Source organism: Trichomycterus rosablanca, chromosome 26 (assembly GCF_030014385.1).
Source record: "Trichomycterus rosablanca isolate fTriRos1 chromosome 26, fTriRos1.hap1, whole genome shotgun sequence".
Lineage (NCBI taxonomy): Eukaryota > Metazoa > Chordata > Actinopteri > Siluriformes > Trichomycteridae > Trichomycterus > Trichomycterus rosablanca.
In genome coordinates this window covers 7788974-7809921 of record NC_086013.1, presented here as the reverse complement: position 1 = coordinate 7809921, position 20948 = coordinate 7788974, and the positions used below count along the sequence as shown (strand labels likewise).

The 20948-nt window shown below is 41.7% G+C and overlaps 1 protein-coding gene across 1 annotated transcript in view; it reads right to left on the bottom strand.

Moving 5' to 3' along the window:
* arhgef28a (Rho guanine nucleotide exchange factor (GEF) 28a) overlaps positions 1-20948 on the bottom strand; it is a 135514-nt gene that overhangs the window by 82481 nt on the left and 32085 nt on the right. The window contains exons 6-9 of the mRNA XM_062989040.1: positions 10825-10925; positions 8662-8906; positions 7667-7856; positions 669-786 (exon numbers count right to left, since the gene is read on the bottom strand). Coding sequence (XP_062845110.1) covers positions 669-786; positions 7667-7856; positions 8662-8906; positions 10825-10925 — 654 coding nt within the window. The remainder of the gene's footprint in view (positions 1-668; positions 787-7666; positions 7857-8661; positions 8907-10824; positions 10926-20948) is intronic.

Sequence of the window (20948 nt, the reverse complement as noted above, 5' to 3'; positions counted from 1 at the left end):
TATACAGCTATTCCTACCTTTGTTCATAATATTAAACCCACATAAAACACACAGACACACAAACACACACAGCGAGCTCCAGCGGTTGCCACAGGCGCAATATGTAGCAGCGAGCAGAGGGGCGGGCCGACGAGTAGCTGTGGGTTGTCAGTACTTACTAACGGGATTGAGCAGAGACAGAGATTTAGACAGAGACAAAGTTTGCAGGAGAGATCGGCTGCCGCTGCTGTTGCCGGAGAGGACGCCATCTACAGAACACAGTGGATATTACACTCACTACAGGGCAGCACTGCTCTGTGCTCACTGAGCCGGATTGTAAACCTCCCATGGATCAACAGGGTATAAAAATGTCTGTGCATGTCCCATGCTTGTCGTAACTAATCTTTTATAAATGCTTAGTGAAACTGAATGAGCAGCAAGTTTCGGTTGTGCCTAGTGCTTGAGTAAATTAATCACTCATTGGGCACTTTATTAGGTACACCTATCTGGTATGTACTTGCATTGATTATTTTGTGGGCTACACCTACCACACAGATAAACAATTAGTGTTAACAGCCGCACCTAATACACTCATCACTGTGTGTCACTGCTACTCTGGAAAAAAAAGTAACATTTTGGATCATTTAAATCAAACACAGGTAAAAGTAAAAGTTTAAAATGGGTCAAACCATTGCTGAGGTCAGCAGGTGGACGATGGATGTCTCGGCTAAAACGTGGGGGCAGCAGGCTGATTTTGGGCGATGAATAAGAGTATGAACGAAGGCGGATTCCTTGATCTGCAGAGTTCTGAAACAAAAGAAACAGAAATATTAAAAATCCCAACACCACTGCTGCACCTGAGTCACTCCATACCAGAACAACACATACACTAACACAGTACTATGTCATTACATTTGTGGCCTTAATTAGGCGCCTAACGGTAGCAACTTGACAGTGGTTGGACTTGATCTAGCAACTTTTCTTACTTTAACCATTGAACTAGCACTGCGCATTACCATGCTGATAATGGTCGACCTTTTGGCAAATGGAGTACAGCTGGTGAGTACCTGAGTTATAAATGAAATATATACAGTCAGTAGCTGCATACCCACAAAGTCTATCTATATGGTAGGTGTAGCTTTTAAACTGCATAAATGTCTTGTCTTATATCTAATATCTATAGCACAAATAAAGGTAAACAGGTAGACAGACAAATAGATAGATCGGTATGTTGGGCGGTCAGTCAATAGGTACATAGGCAGACAGGCAGGCAGGCAGACAGACAGGCAGATGGACAGACAGCCAGATAGACAGGTTGGTTGGTAGGTTGGTCTGTAGGCCAACAAGTGGGTGGGTAGGTAGGTAGGTAGGTAGGTAGGTAGGTAGGTAGGTAGGTAGGTAGGTAGGTAGGTAGGTAGGAAGATAGACAGACAAACAGGAATGCAGACAGACAAACAGGCAGACAAACAGGCAGACAGATAAACAGGTCTGTAGGTCAGTTGGTAGACAGACAGATGCAGACAGATAGATAGGTCGTTAGGAGGTTGGCAGGTTGGTAAGTGGGCAGGCAGACAGACGGGCAGACAGACAGGCAGGCAGGTGGACAGACAGCCAGATTGGTTGGTAGGTTGGTCAACAGGCCGATGATGTAGGTAGGTAGGTAGGTAGGTAGGTAGGTAGGTAGGTAGGTAGGTAGGTAGGTAGGTAGGTAGGTAGGTAGGAGATAGACAGACAGACAGATCGGTCGTTAGATGGTTGGTAGGTTAGTGAGTGGGCAGGCAGAAAGACAGGAAGGCAGGCAGACAGACAGTCAAGCAGGCAGACAAACAGCCAGATAGACAGGTTGGTTGGTAGGTTGGTCGATGGGTTGATGAGTGGATAGGTAGGTATATAAATAGGAAGATAGACAGACAAACCGGCAGACAGACAGACAGACAGAGGTTGGTAGGTCAGTGAGTGGGTAGGTAGATAGGTAGGTAGGTGGGTATATAGGTACATAGGCAGGCAGACAGACAGACATGAAGGCAGATAAACAGACAGCTATATAGAAAGACAGGTTGATTGGTGGGTTGGTCAGTAGGTCAGTGAGTGGGTAGGTGTAGGTAGGTAGGTAGGTAGGTAGGTAGGTAGGTAGGTAGGTAGGCAGATTCGAAGACAGACAGACAGACAGGCAGGCAGGCAGACAGGCAAACGGATGAATAGTTTGGTAGGTTGGTCGATAGAAAGACAAACAGACTGATTAAATTGATTGCAGTTAATTTTAGCCAAAAAATGTTATAATTATGGAAAGGGATTACAGGGTTACATGACTGTAGCATTTCTTTGGCAGTGTGCTTTTAATGTTCTGCTAAATGACTTCCTCTCCAGTTCTTGGCAAAAAGGAGCAGGTTTAAGTCCAAAACCTCTCTGCACACTATCATACACAATTATCTTCAAGTTCACTTTTTATTGCGGAAAACTGAGACAATAACAGCATTATCTACAGTGTCAGCTGTTACACAATACACCTATCAGCCAAAACATTACTTTGTTTTTTTTGCTTGCCTTGATTCTACACTCACTGTCCATTTTATCAGCTCCACTTACCATATAGGAGCACTTTGAAGTTCTACAAATACTGACTGTAGTCCACCTATTTCTCTGCATGCTTTGTTAGCCCCCTTTCATGCTGTTCTTCAATGGTGAGGACCCCCACAGGACCACTACAGAGCAGGTATTATTTAGGTGGTGGATCATTCTCAGCACTGCAGTGACACATGGTGGTGGTGTGTTAATGTGTTGTGCTGGTATGAGTGGATAAGACACAGCAACGCTAATGGAGTTTTTAAACACCTCACTGTCACTGCTGGACTAATAATAGTCCACCAACCAAAAATATCCAGCCAACAGCGCCCCGTGGGCAGCGTCCTGTGACCACTGATGAAGGTCTAGAAGATGACCAACTCAACATGACCAACAGCAGCAATAGATGAGTGATCGTGTCTGACTTTACATCTACAAGGTGGACCAACTAGGTAGGACTGTCTAATAGAGTGGACAGTGAGTGGACATGGTATTTAAAAACCATGAGCATTGCTGTGTCTTATCCACTTATACCAGCACAACACACACTAACACACCACCACCATGTCAGTGTCACTGCAATGCTGAGAATCATCCACCACCTAAATAATACCTGCTCTGTGGTGGTCCTGTGGGGGTCCTGACCATTATAGAACAGCGTGAAAGGGGGCTAAAAAGGTATGTAGAGAAATAGATGGACTACAGTCAGTAATTGTAAAACTTCAAAGTGCTCCTATATGGTAAGTGAAGCTGATAAAATACACAGTGTTATGGCTGATCAGTGTATGTGGCACATAACAAATGCCATATTCAGTTTATTTGACTATAATGCTTAACCTAAAAGGTGTGAGTGCATCTTCACCCATCCCAGCAAATACTCAGAAACTGTACTAGGTCTCGACAAAGCACTGCCACATAGGTCTATTTTAAGTCTGGGCTGGGTTCACTTACATTACAGTTACGGTATACAGTCTGAGCAACTGATGGTTAAGGGCCTTGCTCAAGGGCCCAACAGCAGCAACCTAGCAGTGGTGGGGCTTGAACCAGCAACCTTTGGATTACTAGTCCTGTGCCTTAACCAATAGGCTATGGCTTTCCATATGACAGGTTATTCTCCTCATTACAAATTTATTCCAACTTCCTAACATCCAAATGAGGTTTTACAAAATATGAACTTTGACTCTCATAACTCTTTCATCACAAGCCTCCTTGAAATATTTGTTAGCTTCAGTCGCCTGGAAATCTAGGCAACAATTTCTGCTAGCAGAGAAGAATGCTGTTTTTAAGAGAAGCTATTGTGATGGCAAGTGTCATTTAGAGCTTAAATTATTGCATCTACAGCTAATGCACACGTCTGAAAAGCTTTAAATGCACTAGACCTGTAATTCTGGTAGTCATTAAGTATTTATGATTCAGTTACTAGTAGGACATTCCTTTGATGCTAAAATACCGTTGACTGCTTTGTGTAGTACTTCTTTTACACTTCTTTTGTCTACTTATTAATGCTTGCTTGCTTTGTGTTTGCCGTCTTGTTGCACTCTCGTTGCCACCTGTGTCATTCTCATAGTTGTTTGAACGTGTGATCTTTTACTTTAAAACCTACTCAGCTCACAGAAATGCATGTGGTTTATTTTGATAGTCTAATGTGCAATTAACAAAGTACAATGACATGAAAAGGACATGGAAAAAAGATGTTAAAAAAATTATGCCATTCTCTGCACACAATACTGTAGTCTGTGAGACCCCAGCCCCTACAATCCTACACTCTGACCGGCAGCAACTTTTCACCTCCTGTCACCCGAATCACTCTTCGCTCATCACCCTGCTTTCACACTTAGTTTGGTCTTTCCCACCCAGCAGACTTGAACCCATTTTTTTCTGTTGCAGGCAGAGGGCGCCAAGTCGACCGGTAGCAGGGTCCGAGATTCGAACCCGAGAGTTCAGAATCTATGCGCTGGTGTGCTAGCAGATTATCCCCCTGCACCACCTGGGCGCCTGAAATTTTTTTTTTATGTTAATTAATTTGTTCACAAATCAGATTCCTTCACAAATCAGATGTGTTTTTGCTTAAAATAAAAATTCTGTAGGAAAAATTGCTTATCTACAAATTTCACCCTTGAGTAGTCCATCACTGTCTATGAAGTCAACATGACAAGAAAACTGTGTTTGTTCTTTGCAATCGCTGCCTCAACAATGAGTTTCTCTTCTATGTCTAGTAGGAACCAAAAACTAAGCATCCCGCTTCAATTCCTCTTGGTAATCGTCACATTGCATTGCTCCCAGTTTGCATAAGGTTATACTTTTTCGCGTTGCAGACTCGTCGTGTCGCTGACAACCAGTCGTGTCGCTGCCGGTATGAACCTACCTTTAGCATTTGCACAGTGCAGTGATTAGTTTTATTTTAGTTTAATTTTACTGTAATGTACAGTTCCATCAGAAAGTATTCACACCCCTTCACTTTTTCCACATTTTGATTTGAGTATAGTTTTCTTTTAAAAATCTACACGAAATAGCCCATAATGACAAAGTGAAAACATGTTTTCAGACATTTTTGTAAATCTTATAAAAATTTAAACATTTAAACATAATAGTACATAAGTATTCACACCCATTGCTATGACGCTCAAAATTGAGCTCAGGTGCATCCAGTTTACACTGATCATCCTTGAGATGCTTCCACAACTTGATTGGAGACCACCTGTGGTAAATTCAGTTGATTGAACATAATTTGGAATGGCACACACTTGTCTATAAAAGGTCTCACAGTTGACCGTGCACATCAGAGCAGAAACCAAGCAATGAAGTCAAAGGAATTGTCTTTAGACCTCCGAGACCGGATTGTGTCAAGGCACAAATCTGGGGAAGGATACAAAAAACCACCAGAACCCTCCCTAGATCTGGCCGCCCGACCAAACTGAGTAATCGGGGAAGAAGGGCCTTGGTCAGAGTGGTGACCAAGAACCCAATGGTCACTAAGGCAGAGCTCCAGCGTTCCCTTGTGGAGATAGGACAACCATCCAGTAGGTCAACCATTGCTAACACACTCCACCAATCAGGCCTTTATGGTGGAGTGGCCAGATGGAAGCCACTCCTCACTAAAAGGCACATGGCAGCCCACTTGGAGTTTGCCAAAAAGCACCTTAAGGATTCTCAGACCAGAGGAATCAAAATTCTCTGGTCTGATGAAACCAAAATATAACTTTTTGGCCAGAACTACAAGCGTCATGTCTGGAGAAAAACAGGCACTGCTCATCGCCTGGCTAACACCATCCCTACTGTCGAGCATGGTGGTGGCAGCATCATGCTGTGGGGATGTTTTTCTGCGGCAGGAACTGGGCGACTAGTCCGCATAGAGGGTAAGATGACAGCAGCCAAATATAGAGAGATTCTTCAAGAAAACCTGCTCCAGAGTGCTCTGGAACTCAGACTAGGGCGACGATTCATCTTCCAACACGACAATGATCCAAAGCACACAGCCAAGATAACAAAGGAGTGACTTCAGGAGCAGTCTGTGAATGTCCTTGAGTGGCCCAGCCAGAGCCCGGACTTGAATCCAATTGAACATCTCTGGAAAGACCTAAAAATGGCTGTCTACAGACGCTGCCCATCCAACCTGACTGAGCTTGAGAGGATCTGCAGAGAAGAATGGGAGAAAATGCCCAAAAACAGGTGTGCCAAGCTTGTACAGACATACCCAAGAAGACTTGAGGCTGTGATTGCTGCCAAAGGTGCTTCAACAAAATATTAAGCCATGGGTGTGAATACTTATGTACCTATTATGTTTAAATGTTTACATTTTTAATAAATTTACAAAAATGTCTGAAAACATGTTTTCACTTTATCATTATGGGCTATTTCATGTAGATTCTTTAAAAGAAAACTATACTGAAATCGGTTTTCAAATATGTCGGTAACGTAACAAAATGTGGAAAAAGTGAAGGGGTGTGAATACTTTCTGATGGCACTGTACATGATTGATTTTCCACTATATATTTTTGATAGTCTATGGCTCTGTCTGAAAAACCTAGTGCCTTAGTAGAGAGGATTCTAATAAGACATCAAACTCATAAGGCAGGTTATTATTTAGATGAACTACTTAGACAGCAATAACGGTGATTACCACACCACAGTTTTTGCTTACTAAGCAAACACAGTTAGCCTCAGGCCATTCAAACCAATGGGCTGAGGCGGCACAACCCGCTAGCATGCCAACTAACATCTCCCTCAGTGTACCAAAACCAGTTAAACTGTCACTGACAAGCCTAAATTTGCAAATAAATTACGTACACATTTTTTTTCTCATTATTTATGCATTTTTTCCACATTTTGCTCCAAATTTAGCGTAGTCAATTTGTCTTCCGCTGGGATTCCTGATTGCATTCGAAGAAGGTATATTTCCTGCTCACGCCTCCTCCGACCCGTGCACAGTCCTTAGCGGACCCTTTCTTATTCACCAATGCCTTTGCGCAGGAGCCTCTATCTGCTAATCAGGGTCCTTGCACAGTGTTAGAAGACCCTACCCACATAGTCCGGTCGTCCCGCCCTAGCAGACACGGTAGCCAATTAGAGTCTGCTGCAGGCACTGCCAATTATGCCTGCTAGATGGCGCCCAGCCGACCGGTGGCAACACCGAGTTTCGAACCGAGGAGTTTCGAACCGAGGAGTTTAGAATCTCGGCGATGGTGTGCTAGCGGAAACTTATACATTTATAAAAATAAAAATGAGTACAATTTATTTACATTTAAAAAGAACTGCACTGAATGCTGGGATTGCCTTCACAGCTAAGAAAGCATTTTATAGCTTAGAATTAAGGCACCTCAGTAGGCAGCATTTTAAGGTATCTAAGAATTTAGACAGCCTTCGTCTCGGGAGTGCATGTAGGATGATGTAAAATGCTGTCTATGCAGAGAACTCACTAAGTTTTTAGAAAGCCCCTAAGTAGTAGGACCAGATTTTACATTTCACTGCAGGTGGTAAATTGACAAATATTGAAAAGTGGACTCAAACTTTTGGAATCATGCTGAATTTTAATACTAGTTCAATTTAATTATAGCATTCATATAGCATTGGTGTTGTATTTTAGTCTGTGTAGTATGAAAATAAATGACAAAAGAATAAACGTTACCTCTGGAGAGCTGTGATTACAGTTGGGGGAAGTGGAGTCTGAGCGGGTGCAGGTGAGCTCAGTGGAGGAGTTACTGCTGTCCTGCTTCTCTTCACTGCCCTTATTTTCAGAGGATTTCTCAGGAAGGGGCTTTTTCATCAGTAAGTTATCCTCTTCTTCACTGTCCACTTCCAAGGCCACAAGATTCGGGCTTTGAGAGAGTGAGGACATGTATTTACTATGAGTTTAAAACGTATTAAGCTAAAGATAAAACATGGTAATTAATGGCAGGATGGTGTAAAGCTTCACATTTGTTCACATTTACATTTTCAGCATTTAGCAGACGCCTTTATCCAAAGCGACTTACATTACAGTCTCAGCAATTGAGGGTTAAGTGCCTTGCTCAAAGGCCCAACAGCAGCAACCTGGCACTGGTGGGGCTTGAACCAGCGACCCTCTGATCACTGGTGCAGTACCTTAACCACTAGGCTAAAGCTGGCCCATGTTTATGTCAGACATGTGATTTTAATTTTCTCCTGTAATCTTGTCATATCCAATTACCCTGTTTGCATTATGCTTCACCTCTACCGATACTACCCTCCACTGCTGACTGAGAAGCTTTGCAACTGACACACACCCCCTCCGAAGCGTGCATCTTATCACCTGCACAAGGCGAGTTCATATGCTGATCAGCCTTGTGTACAGAGAGTCACACCCTGATCAGCATTATTCCTCAACTCTGCAGTCAACAGAGGTCATAATTGCACCAGTTATGAGGAACCCTGGTCCAGATTGTCCCACCCTGTGAACAACAGCCAATCGTTGTGCCGGATGGCAGAGCCGAGATTCGATACGATGTATTCGAAATCCCAGCTCTGGTGTGCTAGTGTATTTTTACATTAAAAAAATACTCAAAATGGGGTTTCTTAATATACTATTTAAGCCAGGGATTGTATTTTTAATAAAGTAAAGTATCTTTGTAATGTTGACTTGACCAATCTGTGCACTGTACTTACCTAAGTTCACCTAGTTCCAAGGGTGAACCTGCAATGTGATTGTTCTGTTCAGAGTGGTAGGTGCTTCGAAGAAATCGGTCCAGGACTAGTCCTGCCGGGGAAGTAGGTGATTGGGAAAAAGAACGAGAGACTGGATGATGTTCTTTTGGCGCTTCTTCATTTTTAAAAGCTAGAGCTGTGTCAGTTCCAGAGCTGTCGTCTGTAACTCCGGCAATGCTGTACTTCCTATGCAGATCGTCATTCTGCTACAAAACATATAAGAAAAAATGAGTAACCACATACAAAAAAGGTTGAGAAACCTTAATAAAAGCTTAGTCCTAGAACTAAGAGTCCTAAACATATGTTGCCCCCATCTGATTTCTTTTATTTTTGTATATTTATCAGACTTAACTATTTTACATCCTCAAAAAACATTGTGAGCACTTTGTGGTTCTACGATTACTGAGTGTAGTCAATTTGTTTCTCTGCATGCTTTGTTAGCCCCCTTTCATGCTGTTTAAATACCTCCCTGTGGGCAGTGTCCTGTGACCACTGATGAAGGTCTCGAATATGACCAACTCAAACAGCAGCAATAGATGAGCGATCGTCTCTGACTTTACATCTACAAGGTGGACCAACTAGGTAGGAGTGTCTAATAGAGTGGAGAGTGAGTGGACACAGTATTAAAAACTCTACCAGCTCTGCTGTGTCTGATCCACTCATACCAGCAAAACCATAGCAAATATCTGATTAAAAAATGACATGTGCATGGGTCAGTTGTGTTTTTATTTTTTTTGTACAAAAACTACTTTTTATTTAAGTAGGGCCTACAGAATTGTTTTATGCTGGAAGCAACTGACCTTACATAAGTTACAAACTGTATGCTGGGTGTTTATTAATATTATTATTTTATATATAACTTAGATATAGCATTTGATAAGTACAGTTATAGTACAGCATGCTCTTTTGGTGTATGTATAATTACTGATACTTTAATATCTAATAAATATATATTAGGGATGCATCGATACCATTTTTTCCCAATCGAGTACGAGTACAAGTACATGTATTTTTGTACTTGCCGATATCGATACCGATACCAATACCTATTTAGAATACCGTTTTTTTTTTTTAAACAAAAACACACGTGAGAAGTGACGAGAAGTTTAATGATACCACGTCCAAAAATGCACGTCAACAAGTAGTGAGTGATCAAAGTGTTTGTGCGCTGACGTGATGAAATCAAGGAGGAAAAATAAATGAATCTGAGTGGATTTGGCAACACGAATAGCATGGATTGTTCTGTAGTGAGTTGGAGGTAATAAATATTTTTGCAATGTTGGTGTTTTGTTGTTATGTTTTGTAGAGAACGATCAGGTCAGAAATACTGTAAAACGTGTGTGTGCAGGTGTATTCTGATATAAACTATATTATCCCCGTCCCACCTGTTTACACTCCTCTCCTGCGTTTCCCCTCACACCGTATCCTGCGTTCTCATTGGCTGTTCGACATGTCACTCATTCCCAGATATCTGTCGCACATCTCAGATATCTGACGTGCTAGAAAACTCGAGCGCTCGGTGAGCCGTCAGATCGAGTTGTTGGATAGTTCACACTTAGCGATCGAGAGCCGAGTTTTGATTGCCGAGTGAACGCCGAGTTGCTCCCGAGCCGGCAAATCTAGCGCCGACCAGTCGCTGAGCGAAAATCAGGGCAAAAATCGTGTAGTGTGAACCAGGCATAACGCAGCAACGTGCACTAGGCACACGGTATCGGATGTTAAGTATCGGAGCCTCGTTTGCGAGTACGAGTACAAGTTAATGAGCGCGGTATCGGGCAAATACCCGATACCAGTATCGGTACTCATGCATCTCTAATATACTGTATATAATAATACAGTATCCTAATAAAGGTTTATATCATATCGTATCATATCGTATATCTCCATTTCTCTAAAGCATATTGAGATTTGAGGTTTTTTTAGTCATATCACCCAGCCCTAGATAAAATGGGTCAAAACAGCTCTAGGAATTCATCCGCTGCACTGTGTTCTCTCGTGGCGTGTTTAGTGCTAAATTTTGTGACATTACATACTGTGTTCGGTTGGTTTAGATCCCCACACACACACACACACACACACACTCTCTCTCTCTCTCTCTCTCTCTCTCTTAAACAGATGTCAGACCTTTCCGGTGCGGCTGAGCATGGCAGCAATTCTGGCAGCAGCAGTGTGTGTCGAGTGCGGCTGGAATGAAGAACAGGAACCAGAAGTGGCGCTCAAATTCTCTGTCAAAACAACAACATGTGCTCATACTACTGTTGTCTTTTTAATGCACTATTATGCATTTGCAAATTAAAAAGGATAAAAAGAAAGCATTAAATCAAAACACTTATAGTGTGCAATGCCAGTTTCAAAGCCAAGTGTTTAAAAAATAATTAAATAAAATAAAACTTAGCACACATGATTAGTCTCTAGTTTGAAAATGTGCTTTGCCAACATTTTTTCCATTAAATACATTTTAAACTATTTGTGCTTCACCACTCTTGACTTATTTAATCATGTAACAGATGTGAAAGAATTTTGAGAAAGTGCCATAAATAATAAAACGGATTCATGTGCACAAACTGAAGTAAAAAAATCAGTCGGACTGTGTATCCTTCTCTCAAACAGCCAAGTGAAAGTCGTCCCAAATACACAAGGTTCACTTGTCTGACTTTCTTTGCATACGCAATCAAAACAAATACGGTGTTTGATGTCTCGACTGTTGTCTGGCTGGCTAATGTAAAGGAAATCCTGTTCCTCCGAGAGGAATTTCCTAAACTGTGCAGCAAGGACACTCGCATATGAGGCCAATTACTGTTTATAACAGCTATATGTACCGCATGTGCATGTCTGCTTAAAGTCACTGATCTTTGGTTGGAATTTAGTGTCTTTTACCCTTTCCTATATTAGAAAGAAGATATACACTGATCAGCCATAACATTAAAACCACCTCCTTGTTTCTACACTCACTGTTCATTTTATCAGCTCCACTTACCACATAGGAGCGCTTTGTAGTTCTACAATAACTGACTGTACTCCATCTGTTTTTCTGCATGCTTTTTTCGCCTGCTTTCAGGCTGTTCTTCAATGGTCAGGACCCCCACAGGACCACCACAGAGCAGGTATTATTTGGGTGGTGGATCATTCTCAGCACTGCAGTGACAATGACATGATGATGGTGTGTTAGTGTGTGTTGTGCTGGTATGAGTGGATCAGACAGCGCTGGAGTTTTTAAATACCGTGTCCACTTACTGTCCACTCTGTTAGACACTCCTACCTAGTTGGTCCACCTTGTAGATGTAAAGTCAGAGATGATGACTTATCTATTGCTGCTGTATGAGTTGGTCATCTTTTAGACCTTCATCAGTGGTCACAGGACGCTGACCACGGGGCGCTGTTGGCTGGATATGTTTGGTTGGTGGACTATTCTCAGTCCAGTAGTGACAGTGAGGTGTTTTAAAACTCCAGCAGCGCTGCTGTGTCTGATCCACTCATACCACCACAACACACACTAACACACCACCGCCATGTCATTGTCACTGCAGTGCTGAGAATGATCTACCACCCAAATAATACCTGCTCTGTAGTGGTCCTGGGAAAGTTCTGACTATTGAAGAACAGCATGAAAGGGGGCTAACAAAGCATGCAGAGAATCAGATGGACTATGGTAAGTGGGGCTGATAACATGGACAGTGAGTGTAGAAACAAGGAGGTGGTTTTAATGTTATGGCTGATCGGTGTATATCACCCAAGTGAAAAAATTAACCCACCCAAACTAATAACTGGTTGTGCCGTCCTTACCAGTAAAAGCTGAAATCAAACGTTTGAGGTAACTTGCCTTTTATATTGCTATTGAGAAATTTTGGCCAACACCAGGATGTTCAAGCATGAACTGCCTAATCAAGGTCTTGCCACAGCATGACAATGGGATTCAAGTCAGGCCAGTCCAAAACCGTAAATTTGTTTCTTTAAAACCATTCAGAGATGAACTTGATTGTGTGCTTTGCATCATTGTCCTGCTGTATTACTCAACTGCATTTGAGCTTTATGTCATGAACTGATAGGCAAATATATTAGATATTTATGATCCACATATGAACTCGTCTTGTGCAGGTGAAAAGATGCAGTCGGCTACTGCACATGTGTCGGAGGGGGTGTGTGACAGTCTCGCTCTCCTCAATCAGCAGTGGAGATCAGCATCAGTAGAGAGAAAGTGTAATGCAATCTGGTAATTGGATATGACTAGATTGGAAGGAGAATTGAGAAAAATGCAAAAACAGAAAAAAATGGGACAGGGCAAATACTTTTCACTGCACTGTACATATTAAGATCACAAACATGTCCAAAGGTATAAGAACCTAGGTTTGATCTTTGTCTCTGGTCAGTATCTGTGAGAAGTTTAGCATATTTTGTTGTGTTAACATGAGTTTTCTTTGCATAATTGGATTCTTTCCTACCTTCCACAAACAACAGTTACGTCAGTAAGTGGTAAGGCTATTGTAAATTGCCCCTAGGTGAGAGTAAGTGGGTGTATGGTGTGCAAAGAGGGTGAAAGAGGGTGTATTCCTGCTTTCCTTCCAGTATTTTCAGATGGTTTCGAAAGTTACCACCAAGTTCACTATAAAATATTAACCAAAAATATGTGAGTGAGCATAATTGCATGTGCCTAGTTCTAAGGTTCATGTGAGTCTATCTTTTTATGCAAGATCCATTTAGACAACTGAACAATCTGATCTTGACGTCAGTGAAATTGATCCCATCCACAAACACCCTCACAAACACAAGCCTTACAAACACTCAAACACTTAAACTTCAGGCTAACCGAGCATGTCAATAAATTAAAACCTTTCGCAACGAAAACAGAAAAGGGAGGAGGTCAAGGTGTACTGAACACGTCTACTCTCAAACTGTGTTATGAGAACATAAGACTTATTTACATGAAATGTTTGGTACTACAAAATCGGACATGATTTTTTTATTGGCCTCTGGTTCACTGCTAAGCATGTTTGGCCCCAACAGTGTTGGGAAGAGCATACAGGTATTATAGGGTAGTAGCATAATATTACAGGTGAGGTATATGGACAGACTGAGTATATAGGACAAAAACAGTGATTGTGGGGACCAGCTGATAATGGTGACCCAAAGTGGACCATACCATTTCTCATCTCGTCTGCCTGCCTTCACTCCTATTATTGGTCGCGTCTTCATTATATTGTATGTTAATGTACAGTACATAGCTATCTATCTAGCTGGTTTAATACACTTTATTGCTTTCTGTTTCTTATTAGATTGTGTAAACTGCATATTGATGAATGCTGATATCAGCTAGTTTTGCTCGAAGTTATAGTTTAGCTAACTAACAGATCCCCCCTCCCACCAAACTGTTGTTTTTATCTCTCTTTGTGGGGTCCAAGTATTAATTCCCTCCTTAATTCAAACCATGTCTCTATCAGAGCATGTACAATTTAGTATGTCTGGTGACAGTGGGGGCAGTTAGGGGTTATTTGGTGCTTGTGATTCTCCATCCAATTTTCCCATAGAGGCTTGTGCAGGCAACACCGTAAAGAATAAACCGACCAGGTTATGGCTATCCCAGCTGCTTTTCGAGACAAATTAAGATTTGATTGAGGAAGACCTTAAACCTACAAATATGTAACCCAGTTTTTGGTGTCAAATAGCTTCAGAAGACTACTTTTCATGATATGGCACTAAATAAAATCTATAGAGCCCCAGTGGTAACATCTTGTATAAATAAAGATAAAGTGTGGCTATGACTATGTAAGGCAAGGCAAACACTGGGTGTGTTCGAAAACCTAGTGAGCTGCCTTGCTGTCTTACTGCCTACATAGGCAGCTGCCTCAGTAGAGAGGATTCTAATAAGTCATCGACTTATAAGGCAGGTTATTCGAACGCGCTACTTAGACTGCGATTACAGCAATTCCGTGATTTAGTGCAGTCAATTTGTCTTCCGCTGCTGAGGGATACCCGATTGCATCCGAAGAGAGCACGTCGCTGCTCACGCCTCTTCCAACACATGCACAGCTCTCCTGTTCTCACCCCTGCATTCTGCACAGGCGTCTCTTCTGCCAATCAGGGTCCTTACACAGGGTATGAAGATCCCACCCACAATGCTGCAGGCACTGGCAATTATGCCTGCCAGATGGCGCCCAGCCGACCGGTGGCAACGCCGAGTTCCGACCCGAGGAGTTCAGAATCTCGGCACTGGTGTGCAAGCGGATTATTCCGCTGCACCACCTGGGCAAAACCAGTTTTATTTAATGCCAGAAATTAAACTGTAAGCTTAGTAAGTCCACAGAATTATTTTATGGCAGCAATAATGTGATAATTAAATCGATAAACTCATTCCATTTAAGTACAGTTTCATTATTATGCTGTAAACTCAGTTGTTTCCAGTTTTCCTGCCAATCTAGCCATGTTCAATTACTTGATTGCATTGTATCTGAATATGCAGATGTAGGTCACACACTTGCAAACTATAAACGATTAACATAAATTCCAATTTACTCACCAACTTAATAGCTGACACCATAATTAAGCAATACATATTAACATTACATTTACATTTGCAGCACTTAGCAAGACACTTACAATTATGATCTAAAACGACTTACAATTATGACTGATACAGTTTGAGCAATTGGGGGTTCAGTGCCTTGCTCAGGGGCCCAACAGTGGCAACTTGGCGGTGGTGAAACTTGAACCGGCAACCTTCTGATTACTATTCCACCTTACCCGCTGAGCTACCTCTGCCCACACTGATACATTTCTAGCGCAAATCACAAACACAAACTCACATATGGAGCAATTAACACACCTACTAAGACATTTACTCCCGTACCAACTCACCCCCCCCCCCCCCCCCCCCCCCCCCCACTTCTTTTTACCTGGTTTTGTCTTCCGTTTAAGAATCCTCATTCTGGGAAAGGAAGGCCACGAGTAATTAAAGGGAGAGTCTGAGTCCGAGTCCATGATTTTTCTTCTTTTTCGATGTTGCTCACTCTTGATGTATTAAGGGGAAAAAATAAACGTCCCAAAAAAAGTGGAGCAGTGTGGAAAAAAAATATAACCAGAGCACTGATTCACGAGAAAATGCAACACAAAGTTAGCTAGCTAACCTTGTGTGTGTGTGTGTGTGTGAGAGAGAGAGAGAAGGTGGTCTCTTTCAACACCCTATACTCCCACGATTTTGGTACAGAGCAAAGTCAGACCTCGAATCCCCAGAGCCTGTTAGAAAGAAGAGAGAGTAGATTTTTCTCCAGCAAGGTGTCCGGAGGAATCTGCAAGGTCGGCCAAGGTTTAGAAATCATTAACCGGCCATGCTAATGAAGCCCCAGGAGGGTCTGGGGACACACGAGGGGGCAAGAAAACTCGCATATCAACATGCATACCTAACACGCATCCCAGTCCGGAACAGAATGTTGTTAGACGATAGAATGTGGTTGCGACGTTGTATGAAATGAATGCTAATTTTATGCTCTGTCCTGAAAAAGCACCCAAGAACAACAACAGCAGCTATAAATTGATGCAGACAAGTTAAGCTAAAAATAGAGCAGTTACGAACTGTAGTATTGCAAAACTATTGGTCATAAGGTTTGCTAGTAATAGTTTATCGCTGGCGATAATTTGATTTATGGGTTGTGTGCGTTTTCAAACCAGTTGCAGCTACGCAGGACATAAAATATAACTTTATACAACAGTAACGTAAAAAGAACAAAGAGGATTAGCATTAACAGATGTCATAGCCAATCAGTCACACAGCTGTCATAACCAGCATACAGCCAACATTGTAATTTTAATACCACAAACCATTAGTTACATAACATACTGTTTGTATTTTGTTTTTTATTGATTTTTGGTCCTCATTAGAACTGTTTTTGTCTCAAAGTCAAAACCTGATCCACTTTTTAAGTGGGGTTTAAAAACAGTCCTGCTTTTGTGCACTTTACATAAGCAGCTATCAATGAATCAGTAATCAATATGACACGTCTTCCCACCAGCTACAAGTACACACACACTTGATTCACACAAAGGACGGATCTTGATCTTAGGTCCTCATTAGAACAGTTTTTGTCTCAAAGTCAAAACCTGACCCACTTTTTAAGTGGGGTTTACACCAGTCCTGCTTTTGTGCACTTTATGTAAGCAATTATTAATGAATCAGTAATCAATATGACACGTCTTCCCACCAGCTACAAGTACACACACACTTGATTCACACAAAGGACAGATCTTGATCTTCGATTATCATTAGCACTGTTTTTACGTAATGTGCACTTTACATAGGCAATTATCAATGAATCAGTAATCAATATGACACGTCTTTCCACCAGCTACAAGTATACACACACAAACTCACAAACACAAAAGACGGATCTTGATCTTCGGTCATTATTAGCACTGTTTCTGTCTCAAAGTCGCAGGATTTAAAACCAGTCCTGCTTTTGTGCACATTACATAAGCAATTATTAATGAATCAGTAATCAATATGACACGTCTTTCCACCAGCTACAAGTATACACACACAAATTCACAAACACAAAAGACGGATCTTGATCTTCGGTCCTCATTAGCACTGTTTTTGACTCAGTCAAATACTGACCCACTTTATAATCAGGATTTAAAAACAGTCCTGCTTTTGTGCACCTTACGTGAGGAACCATCAATGAATCAGTAATCAATATGACATGCCATTAAACGAGCTACAAGTATACACACACATACTCACAAACACAAAGGACAGATCTTGATCTTCGGTCCACATTAGCACTGTTTTTGTCTCAAAGTCAAAACCTGACCCACTTTTTAAGTGGGGTTTAAAAACAGTCCTGCTCTTGTCCACCTTACATAAGCAGTTATCAATGAATCAGTCATCAATATGACATGTCTTCTCACCAGCTACAGGTATACACACCTGGATCTTGATCATCGGTCCTCATTAGCACTGTTTTTGTCTCAAAGTCAAAACCTGACCCACTTTTTAAGAAGGTTTAAAAACAGTCCTGCAATAGTGCACATTACATAAGCAACCATCAATGAATCAGTTATCAATATGACACGTCTTTCCACCAGGTACAAGTATGCACACACTTGATTCACACAAAGGACGGATCTTGATCTTAGGTCCTCATTAGAACAGTTTTTGTCTCAAAGTCAAAACCTGACCCACTTTTTAAGTGGGGTTTACACCAGTCCTGCTTTTGTGCACTTTATGTAAGCAATTATTAATGAATCAGTAATCAATGACACGTCTTTACACCAGCTACAAGTACACACACACTTGACTCTTGACAAAGAACGGATCTTGATCTTCGGTCCTCATTAGCACTGTTTTTGTCTCAAAGTCATAACCTGACCCACTTTTTAAGCAGGGTTTAAAAACAGTCCTGCTTTTGTGCACCTTACATAAGCAGTTATCAATGAATCAGTAATCAATATGACACGTATACACACACATACTCACAAACCCAAAGGACAGCAGTGTGAAAACGGACCAGTCAGATCAGAAGTAAGCACTAGCAAATGTAGAACAAATGCAGATGTATGTAAACGCATGGGAAAACACCACCACCATATTTAACCTATTTATATTTGTAAAACTATGATTAAAAGATCCCTGTGACAGTCCTACCCCAAATTCAAACTTAGGACTCATTAAGTTTAATGAGACACTTGAACACTATTCTAAACGATAAACCCCAGCGCAAACAATGCCCCTAACCAAGGGTAATTTGTGACTACAGGGTGACCTGATCTTCCACTTTCAATATGCATGCGCACGCATGGACACATGCGCTCCACAAACACGGCCCTCTGCCTCCTAATGGTCCAAAGTCAACACGCAGATGGCTCGAGCAGACAAGCAGTCAGACATGCCGAAAGTAGATTACAACCACGTGTGCGTTTCGGCGCAAGAGAGGCTGGATTCTTCTCTGCATGAAGTGGACGTCCTGTCTGTGTCTGTTCGTAAAAAGAAGCACGCTCAACCATACCGTGCACATGCACTTTATTAACGGTATGTACTTGAGACTAGGCGCATGCTAATTTCCAATGGGAGAAATAAACAAAAACAAAAAACAAGGCTCAGTTGTTTAAAGTGAGAGTACGCATGCGGTTAGAAGCGTGTGTTTAGAAAAGAGTTCAGGCGAATTCCGCTCCAAGACGAATTTCCTCTTATAATCGTGGAAAAAAGAAACGTTCCAGGCCTCCTGGAACAAGCCGAAGTTTAGTTTCACCTCCAATTTCCTTTGCTTGCGTCTTCTGCTCTTTTATTCTGTCTTCTTTGATATAAGTTTTTGCGGTCTGGGCTCTGCTGAGCAGTCGAGGACTTGAGCGGAGTCTGCCTCCGGTCCACATCAGCCTGGTTTGGATGAGCTGGAAAGCTTTGACTGTTAATCTTTTTCACAAACTGGAATCTCCTCCCTCTGCCATCTTCTTCCAAAAAGTTCTCCTCATTCCGTTTTACTCGTACACAGAGTTTCTTACATTTACTTTGACTTTTATTTGATTGCAGACAGGATGAACCTGAAATATTTCATGTTTTATCTGCTCAACTTAATTTCATTTGTTAATAAACATCCATTCTTGCATTTAAGGCCTGCAACACATTCCAAAAAGTTTGGACAGTAAAGAATTTGCCATTCCTTTTCACCACACTTAAAAGACGTTTTGCTACCGAGGAGACCAAGTGATTTAGTGTTTCAGCTTTTATTTTGTCTCATTCTTCCTACAAACACGTCTTAAGATGTGCAACAGTACAGGGTCGTCGTTGTCGCATTTTCTGTTTCAAATTTCTCCACACATTCTCTATTGGGGACAGGTCAGGACCGCAGGCGGGCCAATCCAGTACCCGTAACCTTTTCTTCCGCAGCCATGCCTTTGTAATGTGTGCAGCATGTGGTTTTGCATTGTTGAAAAACGCATGGACGTCCCTGAAAAAGACAACGTCTTGAAGGCAGCACATGTTGCTCTAAGATCTCAATGTACTTTTCTGCATTAATGCTGCCATCACAGAAGTGTAAATGACTTTTGCCAAGGGCACTGACACACCCCATACCATGACACACCCTGGCTTTTGGACTTGTTGCTAATAACAGTCTGGATGGTCTTTTTTGTCTTTGGTTCGGAGTACACAGCGTCCATTTTTTCAAAAAAAGACCTGGAATGCTGATTCATCTGACCACAATACACGTTTCCACTGTGTGATGGTCCATCCTAGATGTCTCTGAGCCCAGAGAAGTCAACGCCGCCTCTGGACATGGGTAACATAAGGCTTCTTTTTTGCACAGTAAAGTTTTAAGTGGCATTTGTGCATGTAACTCTGTATTGCAGAGCTTGAAAAAGGTTTGCCAAAGTAATCCCTCACCCATGTGGTTATATCAGCTATTGTTGAGTGGCGGTTCTTGATACAGTGCCGTCTGAGGGATCGAAGATCACAGGTGTTCAGCTTAAGCTTGCGCCCTTGGTCTTTACACACTGAAATTCCTCCCGATTCCTTAAATGGTTTAATAATATTACGCACTGCAGAGGGAGAAATATGCAAATCCCCTCCAATCTTACTTTGAGGTACATTGTTTTTAATCATTTCAATCATTTTCTCACGTATTTGTTTACAAACTGGAGATCCTCTGATCCTCTTTGCTCATCAAAGACTCGGCCTTTCCTGGATGCAGCTTTTGTACCAAACCATGATTACAATCACCTGTTGACATCACCTGTTTGGAATCACATCATTATTTAGTTTTTTCATCTCATTACTAGCCCTGAATTGCCCCCGTACCAACTTTTTTGGAATGTGTTGCAGGCTGAAATGTTGCAGAAATGAAGTCAAGCAGGTAAAATATGAAATATCTCAGGTTCAAACTGTCTGCAATCAAATAAATGTCAAAGTAAATGTAAGGAACACTGCTTTTTTATTTTATTTGCATTTGTGATTTGAGGTTGTAATATAAGAACAATACAGACATTGTCGAATGTATCTTTCTCACTCTTGCTCTCTCTCTCTCCATGTGTGTGTGTGTGTGTGTGTACAACGTCTGCTCAAAGTAACTTTTTTTTTTTCTTGTCTTCATTCTTACAGCGCTCTTACATGACCCTGGCAACTTGAAGAAAGTTAGCATTTAACATCGCCATGGTGACAAACCCCACCCAGTTAGCATCCTCCTCCTTTCGTGAGTGTCTAGGCTCCCATTACACAAAACTCCGCCTGCTTCAGTTACAGAAAGCCACTCGTAAATCTTAAGTACGTG